Source organism: Anolis carolinensis, unplaced genomic scaffold (genome assembly GCF_035594765.1).
Source record: "Anolis carolinensis isolate JA03-04 unplaced genomic scaffold, rAnoCar3.1.pri scaffold_8, whole genome shotgun sequence".
Taxonomy (NCBI): Eukaryota; Metazoa; Chordata; class Lepidosauria; order Squamata; family Dactyloidae; genus Anolis; species Anolis carolinensis.
In genome coordinates this window covers 15,590,728-15,610,011 of record NW_026943819.1, presented here as the reverse complement: position 1 = coordinate 15,610,011, position 19,284 = coordinate 15,590,728, and the positions used below count along the sequence as shown (strand labels likewise).

The window sequence follows — 19,284 nt, the reverse complement described above, 5'->3', positions numbered from 1 at the left end:
CCCTACCATAACCATCCCTGGCACAGGGCCGCATTTTAATAACTTTATTTCATTTCGCTTTCTCTTCTTCTCCATAGTGATTATGGTGAATTGCTGCAGTAAAATCCAAGATTCCCAGTTGTTCAGCTTGGTTCCTGGTTGTAAAACCAACAGCACTTATTTTTAAAGAATACTGTACATGCAAGCCAGCCAGCCACATATATACTGCAAGTCCTTCAAGTCTCCAATTCCCTTCTCTCAGGTTACAAAGAAGTTGTGTTCAGTTGTTCGGAAGCACAACAGTACAATTGGAATGGAATTTAGACATTTAATGCAACTTTCTACCAATGCAGAAAATGCATCTGTAATCCCTTGTAGGAAACACGGATTCAGACTTGATTCACATCTTCTTGATGCCAATCCTTTGAATCTGGCTCAGGAACAATTGGCTGCCACTGTAGGCACGTGAGGAAAGGACGTTGGCCTTCATACCACTTTATTTCAGTACTTAGCCTTGTTTCTCCTTTCAATCTTAGTTTTACAGTACGTTTCTTCTAATGTGTCATGTATATGGCAGAGTTGTGTGTTCAGCATTATGACCCATCTGTATCCCAAATCAAATAATTACTCTGGGCTAATGACGGCAATTAGTAGGTGGTAAAGGTTATTGTTTGCATATTTATCTAGCTAACTAAACAGGATATGAATTTGCTTTCTTTCCTCCACCCTCCGACTGAGTCATATTAGACCTAGGTAGGTCAGAGATTATATATATATGCCCAGCTATCAATGCATAGGCTCGTAAACGCTGTTTGGTATCAGTTTGTGAGTCGAGCAGTATGTCGAACCAAAGAAAGAACAGAGCTCTAATCATTGTCAATTATGAATTCTACCAAACTAAATCTGATGAGAAACTCCCGTCAAGACCTGGAGCTAAAAAGGAAGCAAACAGGCTTTTTAAAGCACTGTCCAAATGCAATTATGCTGTGAAACTTTACTATGATTTGACAGCTAAGGAAATAGAAGAGCTTTATGAGGAAGGTATGTGAATTGCTTTGCCTTTGAAGTGGGACCAGAAAACGGCAACCGGGTCTAAGACACAATTTAAAGAGCTTGGTGTGTTTAGCTTGGATAAGATAAGATACATGAAGGATTATCGTCCAGAATAGTTCTTAGTTGTTCTGTTGTTCCTGAGGACAGGGTGAATATCAATGGGAAGGGAAGGCTAGTAGATTTCACCTGAACTTTAGAATAAATTTTCTAAAAAGTAATAGCTGTCTGACAGTGGACCTCACTGTCTTGGAAGGTGGTTGACTTTCTTTCACCAGAGGTATTGGAGTAGAAACTAAGCAACCATCTCTTGATGATATCTATAGGGGTATCTTTGGCCACATGAGAAGACAGGAAAGCTTGGAGAAGACAATGATCCTGAGGAGAATGGAAGGAAAAAGGATGACGGCCTGACCAAAGGCAAGATGGATGGATGGTATCCTTGAAGTGACTGGCTTGACCTTGAAGGAGCTGGGCGTGGTGACGGCCAACAGGGAGCTCTGAGGTCACGAAGAGTCGGAAGCCACTGAACGAATAAACAACAATATATTATGTTGTTTATTTGTAATTTTTGATTTTAGATCCTCCATTGAGCAGGTAGATGGACTAGAACAGTGGTTCTCAGCTTTTGGTCTTGCCAGTGGTTTAAAATTCAGCTTCCAGATTCTCCAACCATTGGAGAATACTTGTGTTTTGTAGGTTTTTAAATCATATAGTTTTTTAAAGTTGTGAGCCACTTTGAGTCTTGGGACATAAAGTGCTGGCTTTAGCCTATAAAGCTCTAAACGGTTCCGGGCCACCTTACTTATCCGAACGTGTTTCCCACTATGACCTACCACGCAATTTAAGATCTTCAAGGGAGGCCCTGCTCTCAGTCCCACCAGCCTCACAGGTGCGGCTGACGGGGACGAGAGACAGGGCCTTCTCAGTGGTGGCTCCTCGGCTGTGGAACTCCCTCCCTAGTGACATCTGGCAGGCTCCATCCCTTATGAGTTTTAGAAAGAAAGTGAAGACCTGGCTATGCGAGCAAGCATTCAAAGAATAAGTTTCGTTGGCTTCGACTCGGTCTGGACTAAGGTTTATGTACAAGGTTTTGTGGATGAATGGCTCAAGTATTTTGTATTATTTTAAATCTGTTTTTAATTGCTTATGTTTTATTCTTTTGTATTGTTGTATATTGGCATTGAATTCTGCCAGTTTTGTAAGCCACCCTGAGTCCCTTCAGGTGAGAAGGGTGGGATAGGAATGATGGAAATAAATAAATAAATAAATAAACAGGTATAGTAGTTGTAGCAAAGCTCTAGTAGCACCTTTGAGTGAGAGAAAGACATTTGTAGCATAGTCTTTCGTTGACTTGGTCTACATCAGGGGTCCCAAACTTTTTAAACAGGGCCAGTTCACGGTCCCTCAGACCATTGGAGGGCCGGGCTATGCTGCTGCTCAGTCGTTTAGTCGTCTCCGACTCTTTGTGACCTCATGGACCAGTCCAGGCCAGAGCTCCCTGTCGGCCGTCACCGCCCCCAGTTCCTTCAAGGTCAACTCAGTCACTTCAAGGATACCATCATACATCTTGCCCTTGGTCGGCCTCTCTTCCTTTTTCCTTCCATTTTCCCTAGCATCGTGATCTTTTCCAAGCTTTCCTGTCTCCTCATGATGTGGCCAAAATACTTCATCTTTGCCTCTGATATCCTACCCTCCGGCTGGGTATTATTTCCTGGAGGATGGACTGGTTGGATCTTCTTGCGGTCCAAGGCACTCTCAGGATTTTCCTCCAGCACCAGAGTTCAAAAGCGTCTCTCTTCCTTCGCTCAGCCTTCCTTATGTTCCAGCTTCACATCCATAGGTTACTATGGGGAATACCATTGCTTTCACTATGCGGACCTTCGTTGCCAGTGTGATGTCTCTGCTCTTCACTTTTGTCAAGGTTGACCATTGCTCTCCTCCCAAGAAGAGACTATAGTTTTTTAAACTATCCTATGGAAGTAAGCCCCATAGAATCCAATGAGGCTTACCTTTCAGGACTGGGGTGTTTTATTCCTTTAGTTGAAACAGTTCAGTTGTTCCTTTTGTTCCTTTTTTAGTCATGACAATAAATCAATTTTGTGATGTTATGGAAAGAAACATAATATAAATTGGGATGATAAAATAATATCATAAGTTCTCCTTTCCCCCCTGCAGAATGCCATGCAGATCACGGAGACTGTTTTGTGAGCATCATTTCCAGTCACGGCCAGGAAGGGAGTGTGTTTGATTGTGAAGGACAGCCGGTTCAACTCACGCAGATTTTCAAGGCATTATCACCCAAAAGATGTCACAAGCTAACAGGAAAGCCCAAAATTTTCTTCATACAGGTAAGCTGCCAGTGTAAAATTTCAACGTGTCAAGCAGTGTTTCTCAAACAGATATTTGCTAGATGCATTGCAAGAACTTAGCTGAGGATCCTAAACCAGAATGACCTTTGAGCAGGCCTGTAGCGAGGTGGCGGTTTTAGGGGTTCAACCCCCCCCCCCCGAAATTTTTCAGGTTATAAAAAAAAAACTGGTTTACTCATGAATTTTAACTGGTTAACCAAATCCCCATGCTAAGTCTATGAGACACAAAACATTAAGAGTCCCTCCAGGCACTATCTCAAACAGATATTGACAGGTTTGTAGCGAGGAGGGGTGTGTGCAAGGGGTTAACCCCCCCCTCCCCAAAAATTTTCAAAAAAAAACCCAAATTTTTTTTTCTGGCTACGGCCCTGCCTTTGAGGATTTGGTGAGCTACAGTCCGATACATCTGGAAGGTACCTGGTTGAGGAAAACTACTATAATGGTGTAGTGGTTGATTTACAATCCATAAGTTGATGCAGAGGTCCATAACATGATATCCATTCTGTTTTTAATTTAATACTGACTCCATTAAAGGTAAAGGTTTCCCCTGATGTTAAGTCCAGTCATGTCTGACTATGGGGGTTGGTGCTCATCTCAATTTCTAAGCCGAAGAGCCGGCGTTGTCCGTAAACACCTCCAAGGTCATGTGGCCGGCACGACTGCATGGAGCGCCGTTACCTTCCCGCCGGAGCGGTACCTATTGATCTACTCACATTGACATGTTTTCAAAATGCTAGGTTGGCAGAAGCTGGAGCTAATAGCGGGCGCTCACTCCGCTCCCGGGATTTGAACCTGGGACCTTTCGGTCTGCAAGTTCAGCAGCTCAGTGCTTTAACACACTTCACCACCGGGGCTCCACTGACTCCATTAAAGTTGTGCAAATGCTACTAGAGATGCTGTTTTAGAAGTGCAGTTGTGTTCAGAGGCCACTGACTTGTGAACCTCTGCTCTTGAATCCAGATGGGAAATACTTTACTGTTACAGCGGCATGTACATTCTATACGCAAGGGTCCTAGACAATCTTATATCTGTTCAAAAATATTTTTTCCATAACAGCTTTAAAAAATTAAATTTTCACATCAGGACTCTTGTTTTTTCTAACAGATTACTCTTCTGGAATTTGAACATATTAATTCAGATTGGCATGAACGAATTTAAATGCTTTCATTTGATGTGTCAAAACAGCTTCTGTGAAAATGCATGAAAGGCCAACCTGACCCAACTCAATGAAACACGTTTAGAAAATGCACGGTTAACGCCCAGCAGTGCCTTTGGTTTCACTTCAAGTGTGCATCTGTATATGAGTCACATGTCAAAAGACAGGGAAATGTTTGCTTTTTCCCATTCGTCATCAAGGATTAAATCATTTTCTGTCCAAATTTCCTGGTCTCATGGTATCAGCACTAACACTTAGCACACTGAAGCACATCTGATGTTTGATTTGTGATTCTAAGGAATTTCCCCTTTATGGCAAATACCAGATTCAGTTAAAGGGATTTCCCTCACAACGTAACAGTGGTGGGGAAAGTCCCACGATCCCTGTTTAATGCCTAATATGATCATGACTTCCTGAAAATGCTATTTTAAAATGCATACGTTGCAAAGTTGCATTTAATAGTCAATCTATTCCGAGGTTGGATTGTAGCTTAAAGGAAACTGAAACTCACTAGCAGACCTGGTGTTTAGAGAAAGATGGCTTTAGTCACCTTAGTGGATGACATATTCCTAGAACTAGCCAGGTATAGAACATCCGTGATATCTCTGTTGAACTTCCCAATAGCTTCTGGTGCTATTGCCCATGGTATTCTTCTGAACTTTCTGGGATGGGTCTTGGAGACTATGTTTTATAATGGCTGTGTTATTCCATAGAATCATAAGAGTTGGAAAAGACACAAGAGTCATCCAGTCCAACCCTCTGCCATTCTTGGAAGAATGGATTGAGGGAGTGGTGTTGGCGGATTCCTGTTTGGCACCTTATATTTTTCATTCCAGAATCAGGGTTATGTTATTTAGCAGATAGATGAAATTGTAAGAATTTGCCTGATGTATTGGAGAGCCCAGTTGCGCCAGTATGTTGATGACATCCTTCTCTTCTCCTTCTCTTTTCTACCACAATTCCAGCAAGATGTTTTGGTTCTAAACTACTGTTTGCTATCAAAAATAGTTTGGATGGTCAGACAAGATGGATGTTCTCCCAATCAGCTAATCATGGATGGATTAGATTCCAACAAACACATAAATTCAAATTGATGTCATGGCTTAAAGACCATATATGGTTTGTGTCTAGGCTATCTAAAGGATACCTATTTCCATATTTTTGAAAGAGGCAGCTCGTGTATATGGGGTAGGAGGGAAACACCATTTTGTCCTGGACCTGGACTCACTGAGCATGGCACTGCTGTTAGAAGGCCAAGGAAAAGCCATTTTTATTTAATTGTGTTTTTGTATTTTTAAGGCCTGCCGCGGAGAGGACATCGATCATGGCATATTCCTCCAGACAGATAGTGGTGAACCACAGGTTGACTGTTTCTCACACTATCTCTCCATCCCTGAAAATACTGCAGTCATGTTTTCATGTAGCCCAGGTATGTACATCAATAAACACACTTTGCACATTTATTCCAAAACACATTCCTCCAAGTATGTCCAAGTTAATGTGCATGTGACCGCTGCTTAAAAATTTGAAGAAGGGTGTTTTATTTGCCTTTTGGAATAAGTATTATTGATAAAGAGACAGTAAGAAGGAAAATAAAACTGTACTATTCAGTTGTATTTTACAGAAGCAGTGTTTGCTCCTTTCCTCAGTCTTAGTCTTTGCAAGTACAGGTTAAGCATCCTTTAACCAGAAATTCAAAACTGTCCATATGGGTGACTGAGATAAATGCATATACAGTATATAATTGTGGGAATGCACAACTAGCATTTTCTACAGTTGTTCAGGAGTGTAGTTTGAAGCTTAGTAGTTGCAGAGAACTCAGTATGTAAGGGTGGTCCTATTACACAGAAGGAGCCATCTTAGGCATCTCAGAAAATCTACATATTTTATGCATTTAGTTTTAACAATTATATTTATGTAAATACATGTATGTGTATGTGTGTATATACTGTATGTGTGTATGTATGTATGTGTATATATGGGGGGGGGGGGGAGAGAGAGAGAGAAAGAGTCCCATAGTTTAATTCAAATAATCTGATTTAATTTTACTGACAGGGATGGGGAGAGGTATTTTGGAGATCATACCTTATGTAAAATAACTTGACTGCTTTAGTCTTATTTACAGTTTGATGTGGGTGGGTTGAAATGCTATCATGTCGTAAAATGTCTCAGGTCAGCTTTATGTAACTAGCAAGCACAAGCTGAACAAAGGGCAGTATTAACATAAATGTTTCTCCCATGGCATTTTCAGGCTATGCCTCCTTTATCAACCAATGGGAATCAATGTTCTTCAAAGCCTTACTAGAACTGTTAGAAGGGGAGGAACGCCATCTCAAAATTGCTCGTTTGATGACCCGAATTATCTGGAAAGTGGCCTTCCACTGCGAAGCGAGAGGAACATACGCTGGCAGCAAAGAGATGCCCTGCTTTGTGACCAACATGGTGGAAGACATTTGCCCGTTTTCCTCATCAGGTAGCCATAGGACCCCAGAAAGGACAGAATAACATGGATAAGGATAACCCATACTTCAATGCTATCAGTGATCACAGGATAAGAAGGACCAGCTTAATATTTTTATGGACTGAAATGGCAACCTATTATTTCTCCGCTAGAGCAGAACTTCTTAAACTTTTTTCACTCGCAGCCTCTTTCAAACTGAGACATTTTTTCATAACCTGAGGTATACAGATATATAAAAATAATTAAATAATCAAAATACACAAATAAATCAACAGATTGAGATTCAGAGGAGAAATCCATTTTTACTTCAAGGTCTGTGAGTAGACTCTTTTTCCAGCTATGAAGAGACAGATTTAGTGCATCCATGTATATGCATGAAAAGGTAAGGAATAACCACACAACCCATCCTGTATAACACATGCTCCGTTTATTAATTATTCTTACTCTAAAAGCAGTCAGCATTGTCCACCTGTTTCACATAGTAGCAGATGGCAAGATTTACTTACTAATTGCTAAGTACTGTAACTAATTGATGTGACTTGAGAAAGAATTTCGGGTTCTTTAACTGTGTGTTTTACATATCTTGTGTTTCCTTCTGTATGTTTTTTTTATCTTTGTAATTGCATAAACTTGAACTGAATTAATTTATTAAATTAAGAAAAGCATTGGGATACAGACGAGTAGGCCTCATTCTTGCAAGGATGGTTTCAAAGAAAAGAATTCAGATCCCAGAAAGCCAAATTACACATAGATTTCAGGAATTCTGACCTGAGGAATCTGTTTTGCATTCTACATCTAAATGAAGCTTACAGTCCTTCCACAAAAATAAAATAAAATCCCATGTGGCTTGCTTTGTTCTTGCAGTCCATTTTGCCAAGCAATTGAGAGTTAAAAATCTTTGATATGCTACAAACTGGTTAGAAAGCTATCAGCAGAATCATATCCACCCTGATCAAACAAGGGTTGTCCAACACATAATGAGAGAATAGACTCCAGCAGGATATTCCTTGTGCGAGACACCAGTGTCCATGAACATAGGACTGCGAGACTCAGGTTTCCTTTTGCTACCAGGACAAAGTTCAGAATTTATATGGGAAACATATGCAAATTATTAGCTTCTGTGTCAGCATTAAATCTTTTGGAGATGATTGTAGCCAGAGTGCAATGAATTCAAGACGGAACTACAGTGGCAGCTAGCCCCACTCTTCTAAAATAAAATGTATCCGTTGTTTACAAGCAAAGTTGGTAAAAAATTGTCAGCCCACCACATCTGCAGGTTTGACCTTTGCAAATGTGGTTATTCATGGATTTCATGATTCACATGCAATCTTAGTGACAGGGACCCTAGAAAGAGAAGGAAAAGGTGTGCCCTGTCACCTGGGTTTTTCTTGCCCTGCACTTTACATCCTGACCGCAGCACACTTGACAAAGTCTGTCTGAGCTTTGCTAATCCGTTCCTGCTAATCAGATCAAGCAGCAGGTGGCCTACTTTGCCGTGCCTTAAGCAAACTGATAGAACGTCTTCGTTTAAACGAAAATGTGTCTTTCTAATAGAATGGAAAAGGCCAGGATAACAGCACACAAGTTCCTAGGGTGGAAAGGAGAATGTTTGACCTAGCACTCAAGGACACACTTTTTCTCAGCAAAACTGATTCAGGAAGCACATAACATCAGCTACTTCATTGACTGTGGCTCCTTTCTCCTCTTTCTCTCTCCATCTACTTCCAAGTGCAGTCTGGCCTATTTAATTTTTTATTATTTTCATCAGCCTCAGCCAACATATCCAATGTTGAGGGATGATGAGAGGTAGTCACAAACATCTGGCAACCAACCCAGTCTTAGTGAAAGCTGCACCTTGAGAAGCCTTACTCTCAATTTCAGGCAGATACCCAAGATCTATAACCTTTACTGATGAATCCCGAAGCCAGACGTCTCAGGCCCTTGCCATTTTTGTTCAGTGATGGCTTATCATCACTTGTAAATTTTTAAAATACTCTACAAAATTCTCTGCCTCACCCCTAGACAACCACCGGCAGTGAAAGAAGCCTGGAAAAAATGGGCAAATCGTCTGTCCTGATTTCAGTTCTCTGCTGTAATCTATAGATTGCTTTGCATTAGTGTTCTGTTGCCCATTAGCACTGTGTCGGGCTGCTTCAGTTGGCATGAAAGCAGCAAACAGGCAATGTGATATGCTGACTTCCTGGAGACTATACCATGCCAATATATGAGAGTTGGTCCTAGGTATGAATAACACTGGAACCAGCATGGCATTAAGTGTTTGAGCTTTGGACTACAACTTTGGGAGATTGGCCACTGAAAGTCACTGGGTGGCTTGGGGTAAATTGCACCAGATGCCATGAGAAATCTCCTTAGAATCAACCTTTCTAAGAGAACCCTATGATAGGACCACCATAAAGCAGACTTGCTTGAAGGCACATTAACAACATTTTGAAGACCAAATATCTTGAATATATTATTTGGGACTCACTTCTTATAGAGGAGTTGTTTCATACCTTGGGAGTGCTCAAGAGTCTTGTCACCAGTAACTAATTTGTTCAAGATTGGTTCCTTTCACAAAATATGTTAACAGCAGCTGCACTAACCTAGGGCAACCACCTTCTCATCAAACTATTTTGTAGAAAGATCTATTTTCAGTCTAACATTGGACTTTTTATTAACAATGTCATTTCTATTTAGCCTTTCAGTGATCAAGTGTTGCATAGGGTTGTATGCCATATTTGGTCATTTTGTTGTGTTAGTTTTTATTAATTTGCGAATTATATTATTATAATAAAATAAAAAGGAAGACACCAGATTGTGTCCGATTCTGAAAAGTAAGCAGGATCAGGCATGGCTAGCACCTGGATGGTGGGCCACCAAGGAATACTAGTTACTGCAGATTATATTTGAAAAGAAGGCAATGGCAAACCACCTCCATGTATTTCTTGCCTAAGGAAGTGCTATAAAATGCATGGAGTCATGATGTCAGCAGACTTACCTGAAGGTGCGGGTGCATGTACGGTATATTCACACACATAAATATATGCATTACAACAGTGATGGGACTAAAATTCACCTTACTGCTTCAGTAGACAGATATGTTGGGGCCCAACCTGTTTGACTGCAAATGTCAGCAGCCCTGGTCAACATAAAAAAGCTGAGGAACAATTGGGGCTGCAGCACAACATTTTGAGGGATATCCACTTTCCACCTGATATTATTTTCTATTGGATTTCCTTCCAAACTGTAGGGTTCCCAATATCTTTATCTACCATCATCATATATACTCTAAATAGCACAAATACCATACTTTTCTTTGACTTGCATTTTTGCACATCTGTCTGCTAATAAGAAGAAAAAGAGCCCCAGTCAAAAGCATCTCTCTCTCTCTCTTTCTCTCTCGCAAGTTAACAGTTTGATTTCATATGATTAAACAAGTTAAAGTGATTATTGGAAGGTGCTATGTATTCCTTGTAAGTATGCAATTCCTAACAATAGGTGTTTCCCTCCAGAAAACAACAAACTGGAGCCTCTTCTTGTTATTATGCTTCACACACTTCACATACTTATAATTCCTATGGTGAGATGAAGTAGAGGCACAGAAGGCCCTGCTAACTACTTTGTGAACAAATGCATAATATTGTTTGTAATAAAAATGACAAAAATGCTGTGACGGATTCATAGAACCTTATCCCTAAAACCAGGTCCAAACACACTTCATGAGTTTAAGTAACGAAGTGGGAAATACAATTCAAAGCCTCTCTTTATCCATCTTAAGGGTGGCAATTCAGATAGCAAGTGTGAAAGTCAAGGGAAAGGTTATGCCCTGAATGGGAGAGGGATGAGTTGTTTGATAGAGTAATGGACTTGAAAGACCCAGACTGAAATCCTTGAACACTCATGAAGCTTACTGGGTGAGTCAGGGCCAGTTATTCACTGGCAGCCTAACCTTCCCCTCATCCTAACCAGGTTATTGGGAGGTTAAAGGAGCAGGGACAAGCGAAACTGCGTAAACAAGTGTGAACTACTTGGAGCAAAGGAATTATGAGAAAAATCTGTGATTCCCATTAAGATGCATTTCATTTCATTCTTACGTGTAAGCCATCTTGAGTTGGGAGTTCAGCACAAAACGAAGGCAATTAAAACTCATGAGAAATTTTAAAAAATGGAATATCATGCAGATGCCTGGAAATAAGATTCTGCTACATTTGTTTCCCACATATGTCAGTTCATATAGATAAAATGCATTTCCAGAAACAAAAGAGAATGTGGCATATTCATTTATTTAAATTCACTTCACAGGGGAAAAGGCATACAAAGATTAAAAACAAGTCTAAACTTTAAAGTGTCTCTTTCTTTTAAAGCTGACAGAACCAGAAACACACAGGGATTCAAACAGGGAAGGGAGCTGACCTTAACGGTAAATAAGACACATTTGGCAAGAAAGCTACCCAGCAACAGAACACAATTAATTTCAATTTGAGGTAAAAAAAACAAACAAACAAACAAAAATAAAACAGCAATGTGATGCAGAAAGCACAACACACTTTCAGCAATTTAAAACATTAACCTGTAAATCAAACTCAAAATGACACAAAATTTATGAGAAAGAAATAGAAGGCATTCCAGAAGGTAACTTTCTAAAGAAGTAAAGAAACAACTTAGCCAAGTGCAAAAACCTAATTCACCCACCCCACCCATTCAGCCACCACACATACTAGCTTTCTGTCCATAAGTGTGTTTGTTTTTTTTTAAAAAAATTGAAAACTGACCCATCAGATGTGATATTGTCAACTTATTTGCCTCATTCTGTTTCACTTATGACCAGGCCACAAGCAATTCCTGGCTTTTGTAGATAGCATTGAAACAAATGGCAGAAAAGCTCAATAGCAAGGGCAAGAGTAAAGAGGTCTTATCTCTCATTTAAGAATTTGATTAGAAACACATACAGAAAAATCAAAGGCCACAAACAAGACATTTGTATTGTATCTGATCCACAATTTTCCTCTTCTCTCATCCCAGAAGAAGTAAAGCTAACAGAAAGGCTGCAGCGTGCAAGAGACCACCACACACTTAAATCAACAACCAAACAGGTTGTTTTGCACTGGAATTATAGGGCCCTTTGAGGACACTGGCTCCTGGGTCAGATTTCAGACAAATATTAAATTGTTACTATGCAACACATATACATGTGCACCAACACATACAGTCCAGAACTGTCATTTTCTACAGTGCATTTGTGAACAATGTTCTCTAATACTACTCAAGTGCCCTTCACACTTAAAGAGATGTCCTAAATCAGAATTCTGAAGTGAACAAAGATTAGATGTCTACAGTTGTAATCATATTCTTGGGTTGAAGAGAAAAAGTCTATTTAGTGGTAGAATGGTGAGCTGACAATACAAAGAAGCAAGTGCTCTTAAACAGTTCAAAAAGATGTGAGAGTATATATTTCCATCATAATATTATGACATCAGGTGGTTGAGGAAGCCTCAGCTCCACTGCCATACTCTTGGAGCATCTTTAACAGGACATTACATTATAGTGACCAATACATTTGTTAAGATTCTTTCCAAAGAAGCCTGGCACAGAGTGGAACAGAGAAAAGCAGATAAAAACATTCCCTAATCCCTTCAAACAGTAGAGATCCAATTATTTTATCTTTGGTCTAAATGTCAGAAATGGGCCATAAATTTAACAAAACAGAGTATGGTGATTCCTCCACGTCTGTCCTGATATATCTTGAGATCATTTTTCAATATTACCACCTACAGACAGAAAGACATTTAATAGGTACGCCCAGCAAACCAACCTTCAGCTAGTGCAATGGATCAAAAAGGGAGCTGTTTCAATATAACGGACAATCCACAGCCTTCCTTCATGTCTACTCATACATGCTGCATCAACTATGAAAGAAGTACAGGGCCCCTTAGGAATTAAAGCAAATATGCTTGGTCAACAGACAAGAACCCCCTAAGTACAACTCTCAGGTCTATACAGCCAGTTAAGTTTCACATTACTTGAATGGGTGGACAGAGATACAGTAAGCTTCCTCACTGGCTCTTCCGTCATAATTGGGGAGAAAACAATGCAGGTCTCAAGAACATGAAAGGGGTACAAACAGCTGAGGACTTTACCAAAGTGCATGTGCACAATTAGGAGCATTTCTGTTCTTCCCTCCCGCTCAGCACAGCCGAGAGGCATCAAGGCAGAACACTGCTCAGGTTTCTGCAGGCTCATTTTCAGGACAAGTCCACATTGAACCAGTCAATAGGCTGGAACTTCTGGGTTTGCCTTAGATCTAAACAGAAAAAGAAAGAATTTTAAATTACTCTGTAAGACTGAATTATAAGTGAACTGGTAGCACTTTACATTAGCTTTAGAAAGACAAAAATGCTGGGGCAGTCAGTGGTAGTGATGCATATTAGCACCAATTTCAAAATCTTGAGGTCCTCAAGCTTCTAAATTAAATCCTGGGCAAAAATAAATAGAAGCCAAGAAGTATCTAGTTTGGACTAAATCTACTTCTAACTGACCAAAATACATAAAAAGAGGCAGCACCTCCCAAATAAGGAATCTGGTAAAATAAGATGGAGGGTTAAGAGTACCGAATTTATACAATAATGGAGTCCAGCTGTAATGTAAACCAGAAGCAGGACAGCAATTACTATAAACCATTAAGGACTGCCCCACAAACCAATGTATAGCTATAATTCCCAAAATAGCATTATATTCTACATATATTTCAAATTACAAGCTTCTATAAGAGGCAATTTCAACTGGGATAAACTGGGTTAAAACCAAAACCAATATGGAACTCACATATGCCTTCAGAGAAGCTGCTTAAAACTTACAATGCAAGATCTTACCTTTTGATCTAGTCGCTGATAGTCACTGGATTTTGGTCTTCGGATTACCTTGGATTTTTTCCCTTCTAGTGCAAAGGCAATGATCTTTGAAGGGGGGGAAATAGGCAGATAAATAAAGAGTTTAAATTATGTATACTAGCAATTTATATTAAAATATGCTAATCTGTCTGGTGCATTTCTTTATCCAAAATATGTTGGCAATTTGATAACTAGTGCCTCTTCCCTTCCTAAACCCAGTTTTGACATCTGGCAAATCTGTGTTGTAGAATTCTGAAAAACATTTCACTTGCATGCGAAATCAATGCAATGGTCCGATGGCTACTACAATCTCTAGTGTCCTTTTCTTAGGCACTGGAATTTAGATCAAGCACTTCCAGTGTGGATCATTGTTTTGTTTTCCATATTTGCTGACAGATTTTAATTAGAATTAATTAAGAGTAGATTCTGTCTCTCTGTAATTCAGGCATGGGCAAGCTTCGGTCCTCTAGGTGGCTGGCTGGGATTTCTGGGAGATGAAATCCAAAACACCTGGAGGGCTGGAGTTTGCCCATGCCTGCTGTAAATGGTATGCCATCTAGTCGTAGTGATTTGTTTATTCCAAGTACTCTGAGTGCAGCTTCCACTTCATTTTCTAAAACGGGAAGACTGTCTTTATGTTTCTCCTTTGAATGACACAGTCATCCTTACATCTTGGTATATTGTTTACATCTTTTTATTTCTACTTGTTCATGTAACGTATTCCCATAACATATTTAAAAACATATGCCAAACAAGACGTTCTCTTCCTTCTAACCTATAGCCCTACTGCTCATGCAAAAAACGAGAGATGACTCATCAAATTTATTTTGAATGAAATTCTGAAATGACAAAAAACCTACACATTTCCTTTTCCAAACATATGCAGAGGGGGGAAAAAGTCACTTCTGTCATCACAGCAAAAACTAATACATGTTGGGAACAGGAAACACCAAGTGAATTCAAAACACCTACCTTCCTCTTATTGTGATAAGCAATGTATAGTGCAGCAACAACAATAGCTGTGGTCACCAAGTAGGCAAAGAAATGGCTATTTTCCGATTCATTTTTGGGGGCTGGACCAGCTGGCGAGCTCTTTGCTTCCTCCTTCTCAGACGGAGAAGCTCCTGCAATCTCCTCTCCTACCTTACCATCGCCCATCAATTCATCCTCCTCCATGCCATCATCCTCATCATCCTCATCTTTAGGGACAGAAATATCAGATAGGTTGTTTTCTACAGTAGTTGGCAATTTCCCATTTTGAACTGACTTTTCAGGAGAACCTGATACAGTTTCAGCAGGTTGAGAAGGCTTCAACTTTGTTAGGATCCCATTTTGGTCGGCTTTATTTCCATCTGAAAGTGGTACATTCTGAGTTTCCTTGACTCCTTTAAGATCTGGTTTTTTGGGAAGAGTATTTGAAACAGATACATCAGATGGAACGTCTTTAGGATGTTCCTTGAATTCTTTAGAATCAGATTTTTTGGAAGTAGAATCTGCAACAGTTACAGCAGGTGGAAGGCTTTTGGGAGTTTCCTTTACTTTGGGATCTAATTGTTTGGAAGTAGAATCTGAAACAGGTGCATCAGACAGGTGCTTTTTGGGAGTTTCCTTGACTTTTTCAAGATCTGATTTTTTGGAAAGAGAATTTGAAACTTGTACATCAGGTGGGCTTTCCGGCTTCAGTGGCAAGTCCTCTCCTTTTTCCGCTTCATTAAGATGTGGCTTTAGCGCAGCAGAATCTAATTCAGATGTATGAATTTGGTTGCTATCAGCAGCAGGTGGCAAGGGCTCCAGTTTCTTAGGATCTGGCTTTTCATCTGAAATCTGTGAATCAGCCTTATCCTGCAAAATCCCACTTTCCTGATGTCTACTAAGCTCTGGATTCTGTTCTACATTTTTTAATTTATTTGTTTTCTGACCTTCCTTGGCTTCCGTTTCATCGGTCTTTGGGGGAGAACCTAGTGAAATTTCTTCAGATGGGGACGTTCTGGATTCTGAAGGCTTGATGAGAGTTGAAGAGCCATCATGTGATATGAATACTGCAATGCAGAAATTTAAAATTTAAGATACCCAGTACACCACAAGAGTATGGCCAGCCATTACCACAATGTGTGCTGAACTGTGTATCATTAGCACTTCACGCCACCCCATTTGATACCTCATCTCCATAACTCTAGGAACATATGAAACAACATTTATTAACGTTTTATTGAAATTCCTTTAGGATACAAGCAGGAACTAAATACTATATTTTTAAGGAGAAGGACTGGACTAGTATAATCCAACATTCTGGATGATCCAACACATTTTTGTAGTCAGTGTTTTCAATACATCGCGATATTTTGGTGCTAAATTCGTAAATACAGTAATTACTATATAGCATTATTTTGTATTGAACTACTTTTTCTGTCAAATTTGTTGTATAACATGATGTTTGGGTGCTTAATTTGTAAAATCATAACCTAATTTGATGTTTAATAGGCTTTTCCTTAATCCCTCCTTATTATCCAACATATTTGCTTATCCGACGTCCTGCCAGCCCACTTATGTTGGATAAGTGAGACTCTACTGTATTTGTTTAATCTCTGCCCTTGTATGACCATGGAGGTCAAATGTGGAAATTATTATTATTATTATTTTAATTATACAGCACTTTATCTCCCCTGAAGGATAAAGCTTCCAAGAATAAAGCTTCCGAATTTATGATATTTATTTCTGGTATTTATCTTGAATAATTTTACTGTTAAAGGATACTTGAATGGCTTATATATGAAATCCGCAACCATGTGGACAAATTTTGCCACTTTTTGTTTGGAAACTGCCCTGAGTCCCCTTAGGGAGAAAGGGCGAGTTATAAATAAAGTATTATTATCAAGATTATTATTGGAAATAGAAGGCGGACAGCGGCCTCAACGTCACCCGAGCAGCATCAGGTGTATGTATGTGTGTATATATACAGTAGAGTCTCACTTATCCAACATTCTGGATTATCCAACGCATTTTTGTAGTCAATGTTTTCAAAACATCGTGATATTTTGGTGCTAAATTCGTAAATACAGTAATTACTACATAGCATTACTGCATATTGAACTACTTTTTATGTCAAATTTGTTGTATAACATGATGTTTTGGTGCTTAATTTGTAAAATCATAACCTAATTTGATGTTTAATAGGCTTTTCCTTAATCCCTCCTTATTATCCAACATATTCACTTATCCAACGTTCTGCCAGCCCGTTTATGTTGGATAAGTGAGACTCTAATGTATATATGTTTATGTGTGTGTATATACATATGCGTATGTACATATATTATGTACATATGTATGTACGTATAAATATGTATATACACGTATATAACCATATATTGTGTATATATATGTGTGTGTGTATAAATATGTGTGTATGTACGTACAGTAGAGTCTCACTTATCCAACATAAACGGGCCAGCAGAACATTGGATAAGCAAATATGTTGGATAATAAGGAGGCATTAAGGAAAAGCCTATTAAATATCAAATTGGGTTATGATTTTACAAATTAAGCACCAAAACATCTTGTTATACAACAAATTTGACAGAAAAAGTAGTTCAATACATAGTAATGTTACGTAGTAATTACTGTGTTTATGAATTTAGCACCAAAATATGACGATGTATTGAAAACATTGACTACAAAAATGCATTGGATAATCCAGAACGTTGGATAAGTGAGTCTTGGATATGTGAGACTCTACTGTATATATGTACACACTATGTATATTGTGTATGTGTGTGATATACACACATATACAAATACAGTAGAGTCTCACTTATCCAACGTAAACGGGCCGGCAGAACGTTGGATAAGCGAATATGTTGGATAATAATAAGAGATTAAGGAGAAGCCTATTAAACATTAAATTAGGTTATGATTTTACAAATTACACACCCAAACATCATGTTATACAACAAATTTGACAGAAAAGGTAGTTCAATACACAGTAATGCTATGTAGTAATTATTGTATTTACGAATTTAGCACCAAAATATCACGATGTATTGAAAACATTGACTACAAAAATGCATTGAGTGTTGGATAAGTGAGACTCTACTGTACTAGTATATTAATACAGTAGAGTCTCACTTATCCAACACTCGCTTATCCAACGTTCTGGATTATCCAACGCATTTTTGTAGTCAATGTTTTCAATACATTGTGATATTTTGGTGCTAAATTCGTAAATACAGTAATTACTACGTAGCATTACTGCATATTGAACTAATTTTTCTGTCAAATTTGTTGTGTAACATGATGTTTTGATGCTTAATTTGTAAAATTATAACCTAATTTGATGTTTAATAGGCTTTTCCTTAATCCCTCCTTACTATCCAACATATTCGCTTATCCAACGTTCTGCCGGCCCGTTTATGTTGGATAAGTGAGACTCTACTGTAAGTATGAAATGAGCTTTCATTGCGGACTCATCACCTACAAAAATGAACACAAGCGAATGGGGAAGGGTAAGAAAACATGGGGAAAAGGCCCAAGACTCGTCTCCTCACGCTCTGACCTGAGCCTTCTTTTGGGGTCTCCTCCGTCTTCTCCACCTCCGCGCCGCCAACTGCTCCTCCTTCTCCTTCTCCTTCTTCTCTGCCGGGCTCCAGCGGCGCCGAAGCTCCGAAGGCGGCCATTTGGAAGAGAAAGAAGAACAGAAGGAGACACCGCCGCACGCCCGCCATGCCGGCCCGAGACTCTTTTCCGCTTCCCGCAGTACCTCAGACGAGAAAAGGCAGTCCTTTGCGTCAGTTCCGCTGAGCGTTGGCCGCCGCTCTCGCGAGAACAGAAGCCGGAGGGAAAGAAGAGCTAAAAGCAGGCCTGGGCCAACTTGGGCCTTCCCTTCAGGTGTTTTGGACTCCAACTCCCACCATTCCTCACAGCCTCAGGCTTAAGCTTAAGCGGCTGGGGGGGAAAAGGAAGGGGCTGAGGCTGTTAGGAATGGTGGGAGTTGGAGTCCAAAACACCTGGAGGGAAGGCCCAAGTTGGCCCAGGCCTGGCCTAGAGCTACGAAGTAAGTCTAGAGTGCGCCGAGATGCTTTGATTCTTCACTTGAGCATCCTTCATGGCTATATATATGTAGAGAGAGAGTTGGTGCATCTTATAAAAGCCAATGAGATGCGTATTGAAAGTCCATAAAACAGGACAAGGTTAGCAGCACATTTTCTTCGCAACTGTCTACAACAGGGGTCCCCAAACTAAGGCCCGGGGGCCGGATGCGGCCCTCCGAGGTCATTTACCTGGCCCCCGCCCTCAGTTTTATAATATAATATATTGTATACCTATAATATTGATAATAATATTACAATGTAATACAATATAACACTAATAATAATACCATATAAT

At 39.6% G+C, this 19,284-nt stretch overlaps 2 protein-coding genes across 2 annotated transcripts; one reads left to right on the top strand and one right to left on the bottom strand.

The window, feature by feature from the left end:
• Positions 1-818: 818 nt before the first annotated feature.
• Positions 819-7,449, top strand: LOC100552932 (caspase-3). Its single transcript, XM_003224209.4, has 4 exons — positions 819-1,020; positions 3,208-3,380; positions 5,857-5,986; positions 6,809-7,449. Exons 1-4 carry the CDS (start codon positions 819-821, stop codon positions 7,060-7,062), a joined length of 759 nt encoding a protein of 252 aa, XP_003224257.2. The 3' UTR covers positions 7,063-7,449.
• A 3,833-nt stretch (positions 7,450-11,282) lies between these two features.
• tgoln2 (trans-golgi network protein 2) lies at positions 11,283-18,656 on the bottom strand. Its single transcript, XM_062961309.1, has 4 exons — positions 18,455-18,656; positions 14,878-15,944; positions 13,888-13,971; positions 11,283-13,319 (listed from the first exon to the last, which is right to left on the bottom strand). The coding sequence occupies exons 1-4, from the start codon at positions 18,621-18,623 to the stop codon at positions 13,314-13,316; spliced, it is 1,326 nt and encodes a 441-aa protein (XP_062817379.1). The 5' UTR covers positions 18,624-18,656; the 3' UTR covers positions 11,283-13,313.
• Between the last annotated feature and the right edge of the window lie 628 nt (positions 18,657-19,284).